The sequence below is a fragment of the Strix uralensis genome, chromosome 4 (genome assembly GCF_047716275.1).
Source record: "Strix uralensis isolate ZFMK-TIS-50842 chromosome 4, bStrUra1, whole genome shotgun sequence".
In the NCBI taxonomy this organism is placed as follows: Eukaryota; Metazoa; Chordata; class Aves; order Strigiformes; family Strigidae; genus Strix; species Strix uralensis.
Genome location: NC_133975.1, coordinates 45366858 through 45390847, shown reverse-complemented (window position 1 = coordinate 45390847; position 23990 = coordinate 45366858). Strand labels below are relative to the sequence as shown.

The window sequence follows — 23990 nt, the reverse complement described above, 5'->3', positions numbered from 1 at the left end:
AGCCTAACAATGGTATCTCTGTTGAGTCAGTGGTGCTTGGAGCCGAACAGTCATTGAAGGTTAAACTTTTAGAACAATGTAGCGATATTACCCTTAGGTCAAGAAAGATGTTCTTTATATATGTTAAAGCCAAAGACATCCCTAATCAGAAGAACAAGTAGAAGCCACCTTTGAGCAAGGACATCCCGGAGCAATTAGACCTTGAAGAGGGTACATTGCCAACTTGGCAAGCAAACTCAAGGTCCATGTATCCTGGACTGAACTATCCTCATTATACAAGAATCACGCCTATAGGACAAGAATACCCTTACACAGGTGAAGACCCTTCCCCTGAGCATGTATAGCAGTAGAAGTATTGTGTCAGCAGGTTTATAATTGTATGTAAATTACTAACTAATCATCATAGAAAGGATGGCCTTGGAAAATTACTAACTCTGCAAGTTTTGTGTATAAATATAGCATGAAAAGTTCTGTTGGTGTGCTTGAGTTATGGGAAGCCACTGAGCATCTAGGCTTGCACAACCCTAAAGTAGATAATGTCTCTCCTGAGTGATTACTGACCTCTTGCACACCGGGCGACACACCCGCTTTTCAGACATCACAGTCACAAAGATTTTTCCATAGGCCCGTGCTCTGGGTGGTGGCTTCTTAACACAACCCTGCTTTAGGACGGCTCTGGAGGAGCTCTGCAGCCCGGGCCAACCACCACCTTTGTGCTCTTGCTCTGTTTGTTTTCGTGGGGGAAAAGCAGACTCGCTCACAACAAGTAACGTCGGGGGTGTGAGCGAAGCCGGTCGCGACTGGCACGGCCCCGCCGCGGAACGCCCGCCGCGCCGCGCAACGCCCGCCCGGGCCCCTTTGGCTGGTGCACGGCAGCGGCGGAAGGAGGGCGGCTCGCCATGGTGCGTGTGGAGGGTGGGGGTGGCGGTGGGGGTAGGGGGGTGGGGGTGGCCTTGGGGGTAGGGATGCTGCAGTCGCCGCTTCTGGGGGCGGCGAGGGGCCGCCCGCGGCGCTACCGGCCCTTTCCTTCCTGCCGGGAGCGGCCCCACCGGCGTTCCTGGAGAGGCCTCGGGCGTCCGCGGTGGGTCCCGGCCGTGTGGGCCGTTAACAGCGGTAAACCGGCCTCGCGTTTAAAAGCTGCTCCCTCCTTCCCCGCCGGTCGGCGGCCCCGGGGGAAGGGGGCAGCCCCGAGGGGCCCTGCCCGTCGCGCTTCTTCCCGGGGGGGGGGGTGTTGCGTGGTTCCGGGCCCTCCCGGCAGGGAAGCCGGTGGGGAAGGGCGCGGGGCTGGTTTTGGGCCGGTGCCCGCCATCGAGCACCTCCGGGTTGACGGGAGCAGGATGCGAGGAGCGGGGTTAACGCGTGAAACTAGTGCAGGGTGCCTTTGGAGCTTTCTTTAGGTGTTCAGGATAATTTATCTTTGCCTTAATCTCTTCTTCGTTTCGCAATCCTGAGCACTGATGCTAACATAAATGATGTACTAAAGTGTCCGTTTATCGATTGCTGTTTCCTGCATCACATTTGCACGTTTAGCGTCCTTGCTTTCAGGTGTCTCTTTTGCACACAGCTAAAGACTTAAACAATATGCAGTTTAAATTATGTAGATCAAGCCTTTCAGTTCTGTTCAAAAACTTTTTCACCAAAAAGTAACATAACTTAAAGTAGTGTTACAGTATTTTTTAAATTTTTGAGTAGTCTCTCTCGGTGCTGCATAAAGGGCTGGAGAAGGAAAGCCTCTGGCTGCTCCCTGGTGTGAGGCATTCTCATGGACTCTAGGGAGGGACAAGAAAATCCTTTTTGTTATGTTGTACAAATTACGTAGGGCCTTTTTCGGAAACCCGGGTGCAACGATCAGATAAAAGCTTGAATGGGGACATTTACTGCAAAGGTTTAGAGAGGTAACCTTAGTTTCCTAACTGCAGAGCTCTACAAAATAGGTGTTTTGAGAGTAGTCACTATGTAAGATTTCTTAGAGCATTTTCGGTCCTCCAGTAGTTTTGTTACAGCATGTACCTTATTCAAGTAATTTTGTTTGTTACTGAGGGAGGGTAAGATCCAACTGATATTACTGAGAGGCTGCTACTACAAGTTAAGGACTTTCTGAGATACTGTTGTATGACATTAAGTCTTTACCATGGTGTGTGTTTCTGCCTTTCCTTTAATGTTTTACTTAACCTTAGTAGCGTATAGTATCTTTTATTTCTTTACAGCCCAAGTTGCGAAAAACCCAAGGAGGGAAGCAGGAGAAGAAAGTTATCCATCCTTACAGCAGAAAAGCTGCGCAGCTTGCAAAGGAAGCACACAAACAGGAAAAGAAAGAAAAGTAAGTTGACTATGCAAAATCTCTGTACAGACCAAAGGATGATATCACAGTAGATACTTTTTGTTTGGGGGGAGTAGGGTGCTGGTGGAAGGGGACTGTTACGCTGATAAAACCTTAAGAAACAGAAAGGCCTGTATAACTTAGTATGCTGGGCCATGTGAACTGACAGGTTTATATTCAAAAAATCAGCTTATACAAAGTGTATAGTTCTGCTGCTTGATTTTTGGTATTGTCCGTACAAGTTAGGTTTCTTCTTATTGCAGTATTTTGCTTTTATAATCTGAATGGCGTGATGCTGGTGATTTCACATGAAGCTTAGTCACCTAGTTTGACTTTACTCCAAGATTTAATAAGAATCCTGCTTAGTGTCTAGCTGTTTCTGCAGAAGTACTGAGTTTAAGAAAAGAAAACCCAGAAACCTTCCTGCAGAAGAGAGACTTCCCAATAAAACTGACTAGTTAACTCCACTTTGGTGATTTCCTGCTGTTCCATGGCAAGTTTGGTTTTCTGGTTTTAAGTTTTGTTTCCCCATTCCACAGAGGGAAAAGATAGCTGGAGAAGACTGCCCTTCAGTTTCCATTCTGTCTCAGCTTGCTAGTTGATATGCTATGAGTGTTTGTTTAGGAAATTATTAAAGCAAACTTAAAGCATTTTCTGTCAAAATATGCTAGTATTTGGATGGACCATGTCAGCTGAGCCCAAATGCTTGTATGTCTGAAGGTATCAAATTGGGAACTCCTAGTGCAGTTGAAATGTTCTTCAGAGACTGTGCAATTTTATGGTTGGGGATGGATGTACAACCTTATCCACAGCAAAGTTGTGAGGTTGTTCTAACTAGAAAGGGGCTCTTTACTAGCATAGCTGTGTCATGTATCATCAAGCAGAGCTTCTGCAAGAATTTACAAGTAGCATGATTGAGCAGTTTCTTAGTGTGCAAGAAGTTTTCCCTGCTGCTTCATGTTTTGTCTGTGCTCTGACTCCTGATTTTAAGGTAAGTTTTTATTGTAGATTATTATTTTCTTAATGCTGAATTGACTACTTCATCCCTTAACTCTCTCATCTTGCCTCATAACTGCCACTCAGAGCGCTTAATCACAAAAGATAACTGAATCATACTTGATTCTTAGTGCTTAGATACGTGACTTTGCCGTAAAGAAAAACAGGCACAAGAAAACTTACTGAGTGAAGGAGTGATATACTGATTATTCATTATGACATGGCACACTCAGTCAAATCTTTTAGTGATTGTCTCTGTGGGTAGAGTCATACTGATATAGACACTTGTGCTGATGTTTCCTGTTAGAGTGCTACTTTTGGTTCCTCTTGAAACAGGAAGACGTTAAAGCAAATAACTCCCACTGGAATAGTGTTCTTCCATTTAACTTTCTCTTGAATTACTTTTCTTAATGGAGAAGGTTTTAAGCTATATGTTAGAGATTGCACAGGACAATCTATTTTGTTGCAGGTAAGAGAGCACCAATTGCATCATTCATTTCTCTGCTTAATGCAGTAATATTGCAGTAATTAGGTTCCTTTCCATGAAAGGGAATGAAAAGATGTTGGCTTTGTACTGACTAGGCTTTGTTACCGAGGCAGATAGATTTGGCAAGTCATAGTATGTAAGTAATGTTGCTTTATTCTAACATGGGTGCTTTTTCTGCTGAACAGCGGAAAAGTTTACTGCTTTAAGGATACTCAAAGCAGTGTCAGGGTGTCTTGGGCTACCGGAGCCACCGTTGCAACAGTGGACTCTTAGACCACTGCTAACATTGCCAGGTGAAGTCTGCATAGCAAAATATAGAATCAATTGTTTTAGGAGCCAAATGCCACTTAGGAGTTTTGAGCACACAAGGTTCAGTAAACTGGAAATACTGACTTTCTAACGGATTCTCTAGATAGATATACTTGTAGTAAGCAATTGTAACACACTTTGTCCTTTCTTGTATGACGATCTAGATGATCTTAACCCTTAAGTTTGGTTAAGAAAACCATTCTAGGTCCCCCAATGATAGACAAAAATTTAAATTCTTTAATTTATTGGAAGTTTATTTTCTTTCAGCAGTTGTCACCAAATGTATTAATTTTGAGACTTGCTCATCTAAGAGTTGGTTCTAGTGCCTAGTCTTTACTATATATATTTCTGTCTGTGCTTGCCAGAGTAGATTATGTCTCATAGTGTAGCACATGACAATAACAGTCTTTTATCTTCACTAGACTCCACAGTTGTAGTTTTACAGAAGATGCTCCAGTTCATGCATTGTGGAATGCAGCTCTATGTTCAACCATGTTAATTTTTGATTATTTTTTTTTTTACACCATACCAATAATTGCAATACTAAAAAAATGGATTTGTTGGATTGAACAGCAGTTAACTTCTCAGTGCTGGAGAACCAGGTTATGCAAGGATGAATTGAGGGTATATGTTTAGGCAGTTTGCTTCCTATCCGTTGCAAGTAATAACCTTATCTTGACTAGCAGTACATGTAGAACAATTGCTACAGTGTCTTCCTTCTATCTCCTAGTACCCATTGCCATGGCTATTAATGATAGCTAAATGATCCTTGCCCTTTATTTGGGCTATAGATAGTAGTTTCCCCTGTGCATAATGACAGGTTAATCCTCTTTGAAGTCTTTTTTTGAAGGATATAAGTTTAGTTCAAATGCTTTTGCTAACACATGTAAGTCTACCACATTACAAGAAACAAACAATGAGTGTTTTACTTGTTTAAAAGATAGTGGTATTTGTAGCAGTATGGTTAGCCTTTCTGTTCCTTTCCTCTGAAATGTAGCAATAGGGAGCTAATCATTGCAAGTGAAAAAAGCAGGTTACCTTTTGGTATGTGTCACAGGTTACCTGAGGAAAAAGCACCGTTTTAGGAAAAATTACTAAATATTGGCAGCCAAGCAAGCTAATAAAAGATGAGCTTCAAGCTGCCTGACAAAAGAGCAGATGGTTTATCCTGAATTCTTGTGGGGGATCAGTGAAGCCTAATGCCTTCACAGAGCAAAAGTGCTGAATAGAGAGAAACTCAGTTTAAGATTAGAGGATGTAGATAGCTATCCTTCCCCTTAGGCTCCCTTTAGGATGTTGATCATTATCCTTTTTAGGCCTCACGAGCAGAGGTGCTCCACAGAGAGAAACTTAAGTTTAAGATTAGAGCATGTAGATTGCTATCTTTAGGCTCTGTTCCTTGATTTCTGCCTTTTCTTTTCCAAGCCTCCTTACTGTTTCAAGTGTGAGGCCTCTAGGCTGATGGTATAGGGAAACTGTTCCACCGGAAGTAGTGTGTCAGTCTGGACCATCCAAAGCGTATTGGGACAGCAAAATGATCTATCTATAAAAAAGATTTCTGCATCTTGCAGTTCTGGGTCCTAAACAATTAACTAGTGTTGTTCACAGATCTGCACTTTGTAGATCTCTTTTGTTGTGTTGTTCTAAAAATAATTTGTATTAAAAACATCCTCCAGTTGTCTATATTTTCTGTACTGTCTTGGCTTGAAGAGCAATTTAACTCAAAAGACATGAATATTGATTTTTTCCTTTGTGTCTTTAAAAGACTTGTTAAGGGTTCTAGTTTCTTTTGGCTCCCTATTATCTTAGTGATCAGCTTGTTAAATCTTAAGATTTTTATTCTTTTTTAAATATTGAGGCTTAAGCATGTGTTTAAAAGCAGTTAGTTTAGCCACTAACCAGTCTTTTTAGTGTAGTTACTTAGCTTTCAGTTTCTTTAATATAATGGTGGGGTTTGGGTTCATTTTGCAGAACTCTGAGAAAGACAAGATAAATTTCTGATGCTGTGGATGGAGGATAGCTTTCCAATCCTACAGTCAGGAAGAAGTAGCTCACACCAGTTTTGTTCTTCCTCATTGCTTTTGCAGGTCTATTAAATGTCTTCTTTTAGTGACAGCTGATAATAATAAATAAATGCTCTGGCATTATTGCTTCCAAATTTGTGACTTAACTGCAATAAATCTACTGAAGACTTTTTCACTGTCAAATAACTCACTGAAGTTGAAATATTTACAGAAACACTTTTCCAAATTACTTCTATTTAATGACAACCCCGTTCTCTGGGTGGAAGGTTAATACATCCTTTGGTGGCAAATAGGAGAAGCTGCTTCATAATCTCTACAGTATTTTCTTTCTTAATCCCATCTACAAATCTGGTACTTTTTCGACCATGCTTCTTACCTTACAGAAATAAGTTCTCTTAAATGTGTGGAGGACTCAAAACTGGAGTCAGTATTCTCAATATGATCTCACCAGCCCTGAGTGAAGGGGATAACTTCTCTGTACAGGCTAATGCATTCTGCAGTATGGAGAAAGTGGATCAGAGACAGTCAGTGAATCTAGGAAGTTCATACAGTTCATCTATTATTTTAATTAAGCTGTGGATTTACTTGCCAGAAGATGCTGCAATTGTGATTGGCTAAATCTGTGCAATAATATTTTTTGAACATACGTACATTTTATCTGTTGATTACTATTCAATACAAAGGTATTACCCTCAGTGTAGGAAGCCCTTGAATGGCATATTACTGGGAGATGAGAAAGTCTTTTGTAGAAGTATCGGTAAATGTTTGCTTTGATTTTGCGTAGTTTGTTTCTTCGGGTTTTTTGTTTTGTTTTTTTTTTTCTTTGCTACTTGACTGGAGACAGGATTCAGCACTAGAGACAGCTTAGACTTCTATTTACTTTTTAACTTTTCTATTTGATGGAGGAAGAGAAATAACTACTGTGAATGTTCCTGTTTATGTTAAACAGGAAATTGCATTTAATTATGAGATGCATATTGAAGTATCTTTTGCCCAAACAAGATAATAAAAAAGGGAAGACATTACCCACAAGGAATTTCATTACTTAATGCAGGACTGGGGAAAAGGAGGGAGAAATTCTGCTCTAAGTTGCAGAAGTTTTTTACAGCCCCCATTGTGCAGATATTCTCCAATGCAAGCATTCTCAATGAAATATGACAGTAATAATAACCTTATTGTTCAGAAACTGTGGCTGCACTACAGAAGACTAATCTTGACAATAATAAGAGGAGACAGACCAGTTGGTTTTAGAAAATTGACCACAATCTTAAGTCATCTTGTTCACTTGAATCACACCTTTTTCTTGCCTGCATCCCTCTTCTTTCTGTTTTGCCTACAGAAATAAAAAAAAAAAAAAACCACAAAACAATCAGAATTTTTAATTCTTATAGAGGGATTTTCTTATGGAAGTATCCTAAAATGCTTAACCAAGCCACTAGTTGGTATGTAAGCTAACAAAAATGGACATGGGTAGGAAGAAATATGGAAGGTATTTAGCAACCTGAAACAAGGATATATGTCCTGTCGATGACTTTTTTTTTTTTTCCTCTTAAAGAAAGAGCCTATCTTAGTTCTCAGAGCCGTAGATGGCATTTGTATGTGTGGATATTATGGGGAAAAAATACTAAATTGATAAACTGATTTGACAAATATTTAATAGTTAGTATTTAGAGTAGAACAGTTGAATACAATATCTGAGATAAAGAGGTACTGATGGAGCATGAAGGCTTTAATCTTTTAAGTATCTAGGAAACATCAAGAAAAGCACTAATCATCAATAATCAGTGCCTAAGCAGATGATTTTTGCAAAATGGGTGGAGGAGAAAATCACTAAGAAGCAACAGCCTGCCACAAGATTGTATCCCTGTCCTCACCCTCTCTTTCCCTTGAGCAAAAGATGTTGCTCACTTAGTGGAAGAAGATGAGAGGAACTTCCTTTGACTTACCTTATTTGATTAGCCTCCCTGCTAATAGTGTTGTCTTCTAGCAGTCACTGAGGTGAGGCTTTTATGAAAAGTACAGTAAGGCACTATCTGATCCTATCATTCATTGTTAATCATACTGAAATTAGTTGTGTACACCTAGAGATTGAAGGTTTTTCTTCCAGAAGAAAATCCTGGTTATCTACTTCATTGCCTTGATAAGTAAACAATCTAGTGACCCTTGCAGGTGCAAGTGTTTTAAAGCATAGATAAATGACATGATTTATGATTCTAATCAGGCAGCTTTTTGTATATGGCATCATAGTTTTCTCCATGGCAACGCTTTGCAGATGTGCTCAGCTGGCTGTGTTGCCATACAAGGTTCACAGCAGGGACTGCTGGTGTGAAGTTCCACTGTGTGGAATATGTGTCCTTTTCTTGGTTGCTATTACCATTTAAAACTCCCTGGTGTAAGCCCTCTCGTAGGCTACCTACCATAATTTTTATTGAAGGCATCTTCTACAGCTGAGTTTTAAAGCTGACCTCTAATCTAATTCCTTTTCCCTTTCTTTTTTAAGTAGTATCATCCAGGTCTGTCCTTTAACCTGCAGGAACGAGAGCCATTTTTGTTTTAATACTAAAATATTTTAATTAATTAATCAGGGTTTTTTGGCAGCTAAGATAAAACTCAAACCCCATGCATGACCTATGTAGACTTTTGCATTAGAAATGCTTATCCAAGGTGCTGGGGTATCTATAGAAGTAAAAAGGCTTTTCTTGGATGTATTAGTGGAATTCTTAGCAGCTCACACATGCTGTGCATTTGTTTTTATGTGGCTTTTAGATGATCTTCAGAGAATGAAATACCTCTTGAGAAAGCTAATCTTTATTTTTTCAGTGTAGGTTTGTGGCCAAGTGACACAGTATGTTTGTCTCTGGAAAGTAGGACTTTCTCTTTTGATCTGAATTTTTGTGACAGGTAACAGATTTCTGTGCTCTGAGTTACTTCAGTTAACTCTGAAATGCTCATTAAATTCTATAGAGTACAAGGAATTTAACAAAGCATCATGTTAGCTTTGAACTTCTCATGGTTTGAGCTCAGCAACTGAGCACCATGCAGTCGCTCACTCCCCCCTTCCCCCTCCAGCACTGAGGAGAAAATAAAGCTGAAGGCTTGGGAATTGAGATAAGGACAGGGAGGGATGACTCACCCATTATGGTCATGGGCAAAAGACAGACTCTTAGGGGAAGAAAAAAAGAACAGACATTTAATAGAGAAATTAACAACAACATGTAACAGACAGAGTAGAACTGTGGTGAGCATTACCACATCTGAAAAACACCTTCCACCCACCCCTCCCTTCTTCCTGGGCTCAGCTTTGTTCCCAATATCTCTACCACCTTCCTCCCAGCGGTGCAGGGAGCAGAGAATGAGGGATATGATCAGTCCTGCTGCTTCTTTCTCCTTTGGGGAGGGGAGGAACAACTCCTCACATTCTTTCCCCGTTCCAGCGTGGCTCCCCTCTCACAGGAGACAGTCCTCCACAAACTTTCTCTGACATGAGTCCCTCCCACGGGCTGCAGCGTTTCCCATGCTGCTCTGCTGTGGGCCACCTCCGTGTGTTGCAGTCCTCCCAGCACTGAACTACAACAGTGGGAGCTTTGCCCCACAGAGTCCCAGCCTTCTTCGGGTGGAGTCTTCCACAGGCTGCTGGTCAGCATTGGCTCTGCCGTGGACCTACATGGGTGGTGGTGGTGGGGCGGCCCTGCTGACTCACCACAGGCTGCAGGGAGGCTGTGCACTGGAGCACCTCCCCACCTTCTCCTTTCTTCCACTGATCTTGGTGTGCACACAGGTGTTGCAACTCCTCCTCACAACTCCAACTCCTCCCAGGTTCTCCTTCTTAAATATGTTATCGCAGAGGCACCAGCTGATTGGCCTGGCCTTGGTGTAAAGGCAGGTCTGGCTTGGAGCCAGGGGAGCTTTGAGAAGCTTCTCACAGGGGGCCATTGCTGTAGCCTCCTCCTCTGCTACCAAAAACCCTTTCACTCACACAAACCCAGCACAGAACTGTGTTAAATTTTGGCATTATTAGTTCTTTGTCAATGATATCCTTTATGATTTTCTTTATCCTTTACCAATTTTCTTATTAAATAATTAAATAAAAAAAGTAAATTTTATCAGAGGTTCTTGGATATATACACTGACCATGCATGGCTGTTGTGGTTTAACCCAAGCCAGCAACCAGGCCTCATGCAGCTACTTGCTCACCCCTGCCCTGGTGGGATGGGGAAGAGAATTGGAAAGGTAAAAGTGGGAAAACTTGTGGGTTGAGATAAAGACAGTTTATAGGTAAAGCAAAAGCCCTGTGCCCAAGCAAAGCAAAACAGGGAATTCATTCGCCACTTCCCATCGTCAGGCAGGTGCTCACCCATCTCCAGGTAAGCAGCCTCCATCACACGCAGCAGTTACTGGGGAAGACAAACACCATCAGTCTGAATGCCCCCTGTTTCCTTCTTCTTCCCCCAGCTGAGCACGACATCATATGGTATGGAATATCCCTTTGGTCAGTTGGGGTCAGCTGTCCCAGCTGTGTCTCCTCCCAATTTCTTGTGCACCCCCAAGCCCACTTGCTGGTGGGGTGGTGAGAGAAGCAGAAAAGGCCTTAACTCTGTGTAAGCACTGCTCAGCAGTAAGGAAAACATCCCTGAATTATCACACGGTTTCCAGCACAAATCCAAAACGTAGCCCCATATCAGGTGCTGTGAAGAAAATTAACTCTATTCCAACTAAAACCAGCAGAATGGCTAAGATTTTTTTTTTTCAGTGACAAATTACATACTTATCCCAACAATATATTATTTTCCTTTCTGCAAATAAAGTGACATTCAGGGTTCATTGCTGCAGACTGAAAATGCAGCAAAAATGCATGAGGCACTGTATTACCTGTTAGAAATCTTTTGTTCTCTGAGAACTGCTCAATAGCAAAGGAATTAATCCCAAACTGGATTGTGTACACACATCCCATAGAGTACAGAAGGCTTCAAGTATCACACCAGAGATTGAGGTGGAGTTAAAAATACTTTGAGATGGATTTTTTTAATCTTTTTTAATAAAGTGTTAGTTCTGGTTTCTTAACACATTAACTTTTACTGTTCACTAAGCACAAGCATTAATTATTACAAATTTATTAGATCCTAGAATGGTATTTTTTGCATTCTGTGCTTGATTTGCAAGGATGCAGTGCGGAGAAATCTTTTGTTCTTGATCTCCAAACTCATTAAACATATCAGCAGAATATTAGAAATACTTAATGAAATTATTATAATGCAGGCCTTCCATGGAATTCCTTTTGCTGTGCTCCAAGAAAAGTGTTGCGTCCTAATTTCTTCCAAGAAACTGTTTAACTCAATAGGTAAACTGGACAAATTTCAGATTGTAGTTTTACCAAAAAGTAGAATTTTTAGATGAAGCAGAATAAGTTTTACATTTTCTGAATTTAGCAACATTTGTATTTGAAATTTTACTTTGACTTTCATTGTGACTCCAAAAAAATGATTTTTGGAGAAAGAAAAAGAAGATAATTATTTGGATGCTACTCATCCCTGGCTAACATACCTGTTTTTTCTCTGCTAGGTTGAAAACTGACAAAGCTTTGCGTTTGAGCATCATTGGTGAGCAGAAACGTCTCATTATTTGAATACAGTATTCAACTTTTTAGCATAGATACAGAATGTTACAAACTTTATAGATATTCCAATTAGTTTCTTTCTCTATAATCTGACTCTGTAGTATATACAGTTTATACTCACATAGTATATATAGGATTGAAGTTGGGGTTGAGTATAGCCTAATGTTTAGTCAGTGTACATGACAACAGGGCAATATAGATGAAACATCTGTTTTGTACATCTGTACATGTATTTATTGTACTTGTCTCCATGCTTTTTTTAATTGCTTGTGAAAGAGGATGATATATGTAGGTTAACAGACACATTGTGCTAGCAAGTAAAGTCAAAACTTTGAACACAACATATTCTACAACCTGGAATATTTTTCTCTTTCATATGATTGACACTGCATCTTTTTAATTTAATCTGTTTAAAAATTGTGATGATCAGAACTTTTGTTCAGCCATTGTGTTGTCTTTTTCCCTTGGGGCCTTCCTAACTTTCCATCTTAATCAATTGATACTTTAATATCAATTGGTATTTTAAACATTATAAATTAATATCAGTTGTTATTTTAAAGATATTTTAAAAACTAATTTCCAGTAAAGCAAAGCATAACATCTTTTCCTTGAGGAAGATACAAAATACATCTGAAATGATGTGAGAATGTTTCAGTTACAGCTGCCTTCATACCTGGTACACACAATATCAGTGACTCTATGATGCTATCCAAAATCTTGGAAAATGGGGGGTTATTTCAAAAACTTTGAAGAACTTTAATCTATGTTGGTGATACAGTGATGATGTAATCATTAATGTTTATTCTTGTAGGAGAAAAATTGCAATGGTTTCAAAGTCACCTTGACCCCAATAAAATTGAGTACTCAAAGAAGGAAGCTGGTGAACTAATTGAAAAGTAAGCCTGGTGTTAAAAACAGTATTAAAAAGCTCGATTTGTCTTTCAAAATAATGTTCTTAAATAAGATCTGTTAAATGATGATGACTCAGAGGAGATCTTTCTATATATTACTATTAATGATATCAAGTAGTTTATTTTGTTGCAACTGAGTTTAATTATATATTGAAAGATGTATATATTCACACTAGAATTACTGAAGACAGTCGTGTTGTTTTTTGTTGTTTTTTTAAATTATTTAATTATATTTCTGTCGTGTGTGGAGGACTCTAAATGATTTGGGCGGTAGTAATTTCCTGAATTTGCTAGTTGGGTTATTCAGTGACACTTAAGTGCACAGATTTCATTCTACTTACGCCTCTATTAGTGAATTTTCTTTGCTGAGAAGATTAAACAGTACTCAGGTAGGTCAATTTTTAGGGCAGGAAGTACCAAAATTGAATCTGCTAAGAAAAAATTTAGTTATTTCTGTGCTACTGGGTGTATGTATCTGTGGCTTGTCGCCATTTTTCACATGCTAGCTAAATAACATATAATATATATGTATTCTTATGAAGGTGTACTATCAGTTTCCTTTCAGAAGGTGTGACATACTTCCTACACTGTTCATGAAACCTGTAAACTTTTGATCAGCACTAGTGATATTGCAAAGGCAGTAAAAGCTTACTTTTTGGATTTGCGTTGGGTGTTTGTGAGAGGATGTAGAACACATGTTAAAGAACTTTAAAAATTATTATTGAGGTGGTGAAATTCAGCAATTAAAAGTTAGGAATACTTGGATTGAACACTGGTCTTCCAGAGCAGATGAATTACAATAATGTGGGAGTTTTGTTTTATGCAAACATAGTTTAAAAAAAGCAACAAATAAAAAAACTAATCCTTCTGGAAGCCGCAAATAATTCAAATGAAGTTCTAAAAGGAACTTCCACTTTGAAGATTAAAGTAATAGTTCAAATCTAAGAAACATCTCTGACTAATATGGGAAATAAATACAATTAGTAAAATAACTTCTTAGATTATTGAAGTAATTCTGTTTTGCAAAAGTTTTGCATCACTGCATCTAGCATAAATTTTATTTCTTTCAGTTATATGTGTCGATTCAATGCTGAATTGGAGCAGATTGAGTTACAAAACAGTATTAAAGGTAGACAAGGAAGACAACATGGTTCACGGGAAGCTGTCATCAAGCAGACCATAGAACGTGAAAGACAACTCTATGAAGGCTATGGAATAGGTATGTAAGAGTATTAGAAATAATCTTGCGGTCACACCTTCTGCTCAGAAAGCTAGAATCTAAGTGAAATTTCTAGGCATTATCTTTATTTTTCTCTTTAAAGGAATTAACTAGCTGGTAGGTATTTATGCCTTGCAGAGGAGTTTGGGAAGAGGGGTAGGGTGAAGAAAAGGAGAAAAAAGATGGTGGAGATCTGACTTGTATATTTCTGCTTTACTACTTAGCTTTTGTGCATCTTTGCTAGTACTGCCTCTAGTGCAGGCATTATAACATTTTTGAAACTAAAGTGAGATTTAGTGCACCTGCAGCTTGCTTGGACCTTCATTATATACAAAGTATTTTTTATCTTAAAAGTGAGTTTCAGTGCGTGTGCATGTTTTAACATGCATTAGCATGAAGACTTTATTTGCTCGTGTGGGGCATAATCAGCATCAATTTCTCTACAAATTAATGACTTTTTTTTAGGTGGGCTTTATTATCTAGACTTGTGCCAGTGAAGTCTTTATACACAACTTTGTCTAACAATAATATACAAACTTACTGATAGTGATAAACCTGTGGCCTGACTTGCCCATTTCCACCGAGGTTGACCCATGGCATGAGGAACTTCAGCAAGTTTCATATCACAAGAGAGTGGGCTTTAGGGTTCATGAACTTCAGGACAACCAAAGCCTCTGAACTCATGGGCCTAAAATACCTTCAGAAAGAGACTTTTCATTCCATTAAGGTTGAGCTGTGTTTCATGTGGGAGAATGATTGCAGCAGAAATTGTAGTACTGAGGTATTTCCAAATTTGGATATTTCTGGAGTTTTCCTATTAAAATATAGGTATTTCAGGAAGAAATCCTGGGCTAATGTGACACATCTGCTCTGCAGGCTGTATTCTACAGGCATAAATTATAACCCACAAGTAGAAAAACACATTTTTCCTTTTGTTCTTCTCAGGCAGAGGAGTTATGCTCCTTTCTTTGATTTACTGGAGATGGTGGTGGAGGGAGTGTAAGTGCTCTGTGTGTGTGTGAAGGCCCTAACACTTAATCTCTTAATAATCAAAAACCCACAGGAACTCCGAAGATTTAAAATTAAAAATCTCAGAGACAAGAGCCTAGTTGAAGACACTTTTTGAGTTTTTAAACATTCACCTTGGCCCTTATCACGAGTTTGAGTAAAATCATAATGCAGGATATTCTTGTTGATTTTTTTATTACCATTTATCTTCCTTTGGGGTAGCCATCTATGCCAACAGATTATTTAATGAAATCTTCTGAGGAGCAGTCATGTGTGAAAACCACAACATAAGCATTAGAGCTGAAAATTTCCTCTTAAGGTGCATATTCTTTCAGAAGAAACACTTAAACTTTTTGACAGTATTTTCTGGTTTTGGAGGTAGTACACAGATACAAGCTACACATGAGAAAGAAATAAAAGACTGAAAATTAGCTGAAACTAGGCTGAAGGGAAGAAGCAGTAATCTGGTGAAATAAGGTAGAAAGAAAAAGGCATAATGAAAGTGCAAAAAGGAAAGAGTTGTTTTGAGGGGAGTCAAATACAAAATAGTAGTGAAATTTATATATTTTGCTTTAATAAATGAGCATGTTAAAGTTGAGTGATGAACTTGGTTTTAATGCTAAAGTATTATTCAGACATAATCAGTCCTAACAGTGAAAGTATGACATGGAAGACATGAAAAATCTACATTGCTCTGTGGTTAGGATACAAAGCACAGCAAGGTTTGGGTCGTGTGTCATATTCCCCTTTCTGCCAACTTACATTGCACCAATAAAGAAAATGAATGGCTTTAAAATTTTGCCAGTGTTACTTAGTACTTTCAGAACCTGCAGTGGCAGAGGAATTCAGGAATATCTGTATGACATCATGCGTAATCTTTGATTTCTTAGAAGAGGGGGAAAAAGTCATAGAAAAATAGATACTATGATGTCATTAAAAATCTCAGTTGTAGAAAATCTTTTTGGTTTTGCTTTTAAATTTTAGTTCTTCCTTTTTACTTACTTCTTTGTGGAAAGCTGACAGAAAAAAGCCATAGGACTAGATTGAGAGATGTCAAATGCACAAGCACAACATAAAAATAAAGAAGAATCCAGAAATATTGTAAGCAAAATTTGAGGTTATTATAGTATTAGTAAGTAAAGCATTCAGAGAGCATGGTGCAACTTCACATATTAAATACACTCTCAAATCATTCATTATTTGTTATCACAGCTGCTGCAGGTTTTGCTCTCTGTCTAGGACAGTATTCATTCAGAGAAAATAGTTGCTGCTAAATACTGTAATTAGAGATTGGGGATAAATGGAAATCAGCTGGAAACTGTGCTTTTATGCTCTAGCTCATTATTATCCCTGAAAGCTGTAGTGAGTGGAGCTTTTATAACTGACTTAGTATTTGTTGGGTTTTTTTTTCCCCCTATTCTTCAACTCAGTTATTTCTTGTATGCATGTGCATTTGCTATGAAGAGACTATATGATATGTATTGTTTACATTTAGGAAAGTCTCCTAAAATTTGGTGCCATATATATATCTCAGATATACATAAATGAAAAATTAATTCTTCTTTACTGGCTGTTTATAAAAGTGGTAAATACCCAAAAGCATAGTAAATTTTAGTCTCTTTTTGAAAATCAGTACCTATACAGGAAACGTTCAGTCTATCTGTGAGGTGGTTGAGTTTTGTTAGCAGCTTTTTGTCACTTCCTTACTCCTTAAATACATCTACATAAATTTTTCTGGAGTTTTCTTCCCTGTGTTGTCATTTGCTTTTGTTTGGTTCTTTTTAATCTGGTCTAGCATGTTTATAGCAAAGCTATTGAAAGAGAATCCTAGGTATTTACAGGATATGCTCTTGGAACTCAGAGTTAGCATACTTTCAGTTGAAAAGCATCATAATTATTTCATCTGAATGTCATACATTTTTGATAATTTGCTTCGAATTACCTTGCATGTTTTCTCAGAAGCATAATGTTAATCTTGCGGGAAAATGGCCTTTAAAGCTAAATGCACCAGTTTTATTAGTTAATTCTTGAAACTTCAGGTTATAAGGAAATTGATTTAATTCAGATGAAATACATGTATCTGCTAGTGTAACTACTGTACTGTTTGTTAGCTGCTGTTTTCTGTAATGATCGTTATTGTGTAACTGAATGTTTCTTTGTCTAAAGAGCATCTACAGTTTCTAACATCCTTTTCCTTTTTTTAAGTTCAGGCTGCAATATCATCCTTTGACCTGACTTGGGTGTTTCTCTGTATGACAGTTCTAATGGATGTGATATATATGCAGCCTATATTCTGTGCAGAGCACTGACAGAGCAGTGACATTTCAGTCTTTGTGAGATTTAGGTAAATCTCTTGTGCAAATCTTTGCTTTGGGAGAGAGAAATGGTTACTGCTATGAAGAATGATAGTGTTTTTATTAACAGCATACTTCAGAGAAAGGAATTGAAGCATCTCAGCAGACTGTCACAGAGCACTTGGTTAAAAAATAGTGCTGTGGGATACAGCTGTAGAAGGGCAATCTTAACACCAGGATTGGCTCCTCTGTCCCCTTTTTCTCTAGTTATGCTTTAGAAGCCCTCCAATTCAAGCCTGTGCACAGAGGCAGGGTCGATTAGACCTACGGCTGACAGAAGCTTTTTACTTCTGATGTCCCTAGGAACTTTGAAGTAATCTGGTTCAGTGCTTCTCCATCCATAAAGTTGGAAAGGTGCTGACTTTGTAGTATTTTATTCAAGTTCTGTGTTATAAATTAAGCTCAGTCACTTTGATTTTTTTCCTTGTTATGAAATGGTGTTAAGCACTAACATCTTCATGACAAAGTTTGAGAGATAACATGCTGTTAGTTTTGTTTTCCTTTCTTCTGAGGAAGAACAATCTGAAAGGGTCAGAAAACTGCTATTTTGTTATAACACATAGGTTGCTGAATACTTCATCTTAGAAATGGCAGACAGTATCTGCTCCCCAAAATGCTGTCTTAATTTCTTTTCCACTAACTCCTGTGCCATATTTCTGTCTTCCATTTTTTCCATCTTTAGTTCAGAAAAACACACTCCTGTGACTTAAAGCAAACTAAGAAGTTCACAAGTAGCAGCAAAAACCATGACACTGGTCATGCAAAGGAAATACTTCTGAGTAAGACAAGTGTTATTAATCTGAAAATGCAGCACTACTGCAGCTTTCCACCACAATTTAAAAATATATACTGTGCAGTATATAGTTACTTTATTTCTACACACATGGGACTAGAACTTCTAGTTCTGTTCTTAATCTGATAACTCTGGTTTGTGTTGTATAACATATTGCAAACACACATGTAAACGTAACTTAAAAATTTTGCCAAAGCAGTAAAGATCGATTGAATGCCAAATCTTGGTTTGTCACAGACTCTCCCCTCTTCAGAATGCCTGCTTCCTCCTGACGTTTGTAAGCCCTGGATGACAAGCTGGATAAAACTGTTAGAATATTCTCTTTGGAAAAAGTCCTATGTAAATTAATAAAGCCATTAAATGCTTTCCAAGGTATTTTTTCAACCAAAAAAAGCAATTGAAAGAGCTTCATTTGAAAGTCTTGTCATTTAGTCCTGGTTTGTCTGAGAATAACAGTGAACTGTAAGTTGGATCGGTGCTTTGGTAGAAGGAACAAATACAAATCTCAGCATATTTCTGGGGCAGTTGGTCCAGATTAGCATGGTGCCACTTATGCCAAACTCACTGTTTACATCACTAAGCTCTGTCCTAGAAGCAAACTGTAGGCATTGCTCCATGTAAAATACCTGAGAGAAGGGAAGAACTTCTTTCTCTCGTGGGGGCTATGTTGTTTCAGCATTTGGCACTGTGCTGCCAAGAGTGTAGTTCAAGGGACTGCAAAGAAAGCAAGAGGGAAGGATGGACCTAATGTGGCATTGGTGTTTATCAGAACCAAGGAATCAGCAGACAAAAAAAGAGTTAGGTAAATGTTTCTTTGCTTTGCCTTGCTCAGCTGTTGAACAGTATCACTGTATCTATTTACTAAAAAGCAGGCTGCAGAAATTAGTGTAATTGTTATCAAAAACATTTCGCATATATTATTGTTCTTCAATTGCTATCTTTATAACCCAGTGTGAAAGGAAGGAATATTTGCTGAATAGTAAAGACTATCTGGTCACAAAGATAAATGACAGGTATCATCATCTTACATCCTGTAATTGCAAAATCATCTATAATCCTGCATTGATAACATCATCTGATTTATTGGTGTAAGACTTGGGAAAATTGATAGATGAACAAAGGCAGAACTGTATGTTCAGGGTTTGCTCAGGGACAATATAAAAAGTTGCTGAAATGTCACATTTTTAAGAGCTAAAATAATAAAGTAGATTTAATGTTACAGAGGTGGCAAGCATCTTTCTTGTTGAGAAACCTGTTGGCTCTGAAATCTGTACAGTTCCTGGACAGTAATGAGGCATTTTATACTATGCAAAAATTTCAAGGCTCCTAAGGCATAAATCTCTAAATTAGTGAAGATGTTAAACACAGGACTTGGAATACTTAAGGACTGACCAACAAAAGCATGACACTGAATCAAGGCAAAGCAGATTAGGCAGCCTAGGTAGAATTTTGCATGAGTTTGTAAACTACACATGTAGTAGGGATGTTTTGGCTAGTCCAGGAAGAGAAAAAAAAAATAAGGTCTGTCCTATAGGTCTCTATAAGATGTTTGCCAGCCTTTTTACTACCAAAGGTAATAAAAGATTTGTTGTGAGTATATGTCACTTATTTCTCTTAGTGGGGAAGACTGAAAACTTTCCATCATTAAAACTATTGATGTTTGTTTCTGTTCAACCAAAAGGAACATCAGCTCATGAGAGGAGACTGGTGACAACAGTCTATATAAATATTATGTTGCATTTACTGCAGTATTTAACAGGTATTCAACAATGGAAACTATAATTGCATTGGAGTGAGATTAGTTGTTACCAAACAGCCATTCTTTGCTCTCAGACTGTCTCATTGCAGGTGGAAGGAAGTAGTATGATATTCCAAAATCTAAGAATGTGTTCTATTTAAACACCCGACATGTTACTGTACTCTTCCTTCCCAGCGTTTATATTTCAAAAACACACGCACACCTATATATATCTTTGTACTGCATGGTAAATTTTACGAAGTGTATTTAGCTGTTTGTTACATTTTCTTGCTGGAATTACCAGAGTTACTTTCCTAACTCTACTGCTGATCTGTCTTGCTTGCAGAGGTGATGTAAGTGCTTTGAAATTTTTTTCCAAAATAATTTCAAAATACTTATGGACCACTTGGTACGCATTAATTTAGAGTGAGGCTTGTATATTTAGGTCAGCTTTGAAACTAAGCTTTCTTATTTTACCTTCTATCTGTTGTGCATATTTATAGTAAGCTCTGCAGGGCAGAATTGTCTTTTTATTACATGGGTGAGTGAATGTCTGTTAAAAACTAGCATAACCAGACCTTTATCTTGGTTGAGGATGTTAGTTATGCTTTTAAAACAAATAATAAATTAATTATTTTCCTGTTTCTTCACTGGACTTCTTCTAAAGGGAAAACTTTTTGCACTTCAAGTGCTTAAAATTTTGCCCTTTTCTCAGATGTGTCAGTTTAGAGAATGTGAAGCACCCCCCTTTTATTATTTGTCAGGATTAGATTTTCAGTAACTGGTACATTTGAATTCTGGAGCAGTTTATGGGTGTAAGTTCACTTCCTTTTCTTTAGCAGTGAGAAGTCTTCCTGTTTATATATTGCTCTAGAAACTTTCTAATATGAATCCTCATTCTCATTTTCATGGTGTTTTAATCTCTGAAATAATATGTTCAGCCCTTTAGCTCACACTTCTTTATTTGAAATGAGACTCACTTGAATAATGTAACACATCTAATACAATTTAATTTCATTCCCATTAGAAATCCCCGACATTATGAATAGAAAGCATCTTAAATTTTTCAGGTAAGTTCTTTTTATTATCACTACTAATCTGTTTATGCAGAACAGTATTTCTGAATTTGACACGTTGTATGTCTTTTTTCTTAAAAAAGAATTTATGCAAAACTGCTAAAGAATTTGTCATTTGAAAAAGCAGACTAGGTATAGTGTTGCAATTTTGGCATTTCTTAGCTGCTACAAGCTAAACACTGGTGACAGTTAATCATTAAAACATTGGAAGTGTTAGAAAGCTTCAAGAGTTAGAATTTCATTTCTGAAATATCTTTTTTTTCAATATTCTTAGTAATTTCTCTTTACCTAAAATTTTGACATCAGCTGTTCACTGATTTACACAGAAAGGATTAGCATTTACTGTTAGTGTTTAAGGATCGAGATAGATTTATTGATAAATGGAATTACACTGTTTTCTTACCTGAAATGAGATTTCAGACAGTAATCGTAGTCATATAACATAGTGACATAAGTTATTTATAGTCAGAACTTACCATTAAGTAACTAAACCAGCACTAAGTTCTTAGCCATGTTTGCTAAAATCCAACTCTAGGTGTAGTGCAGTAGTGTTTGTATATACTAGTTGAAAATCTTAAGCGAATTGATGACTTGCATCCAGTTCAAAGATCTAGGAGCTCTGAAACTTGCTACTAGCTCATCTGAGCCAGCAAGCCAGTATGCATTGATAATGGATTGAATGAACACTCTTGCTGACAGCTCTGTCAACTGAGATACTTTAAAGGGAAAAAAAGACTTATGAATGCTGATGTTGCAAGGAATGATACACCACTAACTCCTAGGGCTGGTATGTGGCTAGAAGTCATACTTACAGGATGTTGGAATAAAGCCAGAAATCTCAAAGAAGAGACAGGCCTCTGTCTGCTCTGTTTATAAGCAGACAGTTGACCTATTGTACTGGTACATCTGATAGAAGTGTTGTTTTATTACCTTGGTAGAGCAAAACCATGTCTGTCTTATAATTGGCAAATGCTGTCTTTGCTCTTGAGAAAAATTATCCATGAAGTGCACTTACTATAATCAAGAAAGCATTCTATTCATTGAGTACTGGATTTAGCTTGTGAAATTTAAATGAACCCTTTCTCCTTCATATGCAGCCTTTTGGAATAATATACTTACATGAATTAATGTTTGCTAACATTTTGTGTCCCCTTGAAGTCACTTGTATAAGATGTTAACAGTTACCATAAATCATAATGAAGGACTTTATGTACATGTAATATTAGCTCTGCAAATTGAGCATCCAGATGAAGAAACTCTTCCGAACTGCTTTTCTGTTGCTTATAAGACTGGGTGTTTAGTGTGTCAAACCTAAAAGCAGATGGGCTAAAGTAACTGAGGATACAAATAGTCTGTGGGAATAAAGTGAATCATGTTTTTTGTTCAGAATGTCAAATCTGAAAGTACTTAATTCTTCATAGAGAAATTACAGCTGCTGTAGTGTACAAGATGAGGTGAAAACATTGGTGCTTATTCATACTGCAGTGGAACTGAGACTATAATTTAGAAAAGCAGCCTCACTTGAGTTAGCATCTTCAGAGGAAAGGTGAATTACCTCTGCCATTCCTTCTTTCTATTAGTAATTGGTTTTCATTACTTTTTTTTTTTTTCCCCTTTAAGAGAATGGGATGGTGATCTGAGGAAACTGCCAAACATCAAAATGAAAAAGCTCTCAGCTAGGGATGCTGCTTTCAGTCACCCTGAGATGGCAGATGTGGAAGCTAAAGAAGAACTGAATAAAGAAGAGGTGGCCTTAATGAGCACCAGCTGATTCAAGAGCTGAAACAGCTGAAGGGAATTTTAAGAAACCTATTTTAATTATCACTGGAAACAGGAATAAATTCTAACTATATCAAAGGCTTTGCTAGTTGTATTTTTTATGAGCTCACTGTATACCTATGGTGAAGAGTTAACAGTATATTATTGGTAAAGCTATATATTATTGGATTAAAAAAATGGAATATAAATAAATACTTAAAATCTTAATTGTGTCCTTATTTCTCATACTGTACCTTCTCTTTAGGATGCAGGCTTCTGAGTTGAGAAAGCAATTGTAGTTTATGTCTTGAAATTCTGACCAGTTGAATACCTCTTCCCTGGGCATAGGGCAGTCAGGATTCAGACACCTGTTAGAAATACTTTGTGGTGGGAAATCCTTACCTTTTCGTGGTTATGGCAAGAATGTATGTCATTTAGTATATAAATAGTAGGTACCCTGGCAAACAGTGGGGCCAGCTAGTGGCAACTTTTATCCACCTCTTTTGGTGGTAGTTGGGATGTTTCTAGGTGTATGCAGTTTTGTGGAGAGCAGTGATAGGCCTCATCTCACAAAATCCTGTGTTGTGCGGCACAGAACACTTATCTCAGGTGTCAGAAATGCTCTCCTTTTGGTAGAAAAGTATATACAGAAGATGAGATACATGGAGCATCAGTTAATCATGAAGAACTCTTCTCTTGTCTGAGAATCTGTGTCAGGAACATAGAGGGCTGGAAAGACTACAGTGAGAATTGAGAGAATTACAGTGTACTCACCAGTCTGTATTGAAGAATTCAGATCAAAATCCAATTAAAGTCCCTGTAGTCTGTTTTTAAATATATCTTTTATCCATAACTTTTTTTTTTTTTTCCTGACCCCTCTCTTGACAAAGCTGTGCATTTTAAAATTAAGTTGCTTAGGACTTTTAAATACCAGGCTTGCTTTATGAAGCAACTGTTTAGATGCCTTTAAGTGTGTCTTTCAGGAAGGTTCTGAGCAGATTCTCACTTTTAATACTGTACAATAAAATCAAAAAAAAGAGGAAAAAATGGACAAGGGTAAAGCCAGGGATAATTTCACAGCAGGCATTAAGTAGGAGTAGATTGTCTGGGCACAGAAGTCACAGTTCAGATGTACTGTCTGTACACATTGTAGCAGTCACTGTTCGGATGCCTGTTAATTATGTGGAAATAATTACTCCTGGTGGATGAGCTTTCTAATACTTGATCCCCAATACAGTTCTGCATATTAAGCAACAAGGCTTTGTCATGGTAAATAGATGGGTTTCCCAGATTTCTTTTACAGGTATCCAGGTATGTATTTTCTTAGCTATGCAGTAAGTGTTACTGAGGTTAACTGTTATTCTGTTAACATTGATACTAAGG

At 37.9% G+C, this 23990-nt stretch overlaps 1 protein-coding gene across 1 annotated transcript; it reads left to right on the top strand.

Moving 5' to 3' along the window:
- Positions 1-752: 752 nt before the first annotated feature.
- On the top strand, positions 753-22835 carry TMA16 (translation machinery associated 16 homolog). Its single transcript, XM_074866559.1, has 7 exons — positions 753-902; positions 2208-2320; positions 11696-11733; positions 12562-12646; positions 13732-13880; positions 20801-20843; positions 22470-22835. The coding sequence occupies exons 1-7, from the start codon at positions 900-902 to the stop codon at positions 22618-22620; spliced, it is 582 nt and encodes a 193-aa protein (XP_074722660.1). The 5' UTR covers positions 753-899; the 3' UTR covers positions 22621-22835.
- The last annotated feature ends 1155 nt before the right edge of the window (positions 22836-23990 follow it).

What these genes read in the sequence shown, in the direction of transcription:
- TMA16 (XM_074866559.1), top strand. An exon ending in AAACAGGAAAAGAAAGAAAA is followed by an intron (nt 2,321 to 11,695) that starts GTAAGTTGACTA and finishes TTTCTCTGCTAG; the next exon opens with GTTGAAAACTGACAAAGCTT. An exon ending in CTATGAAGGCTATGGAATAG is followed by an intron (nt 13,881 to 20,800) that starts GTATGTAAGAGT and finishes CATTCCCATTAG; the next exon opens with AAATCCCCGACATTATGAAT.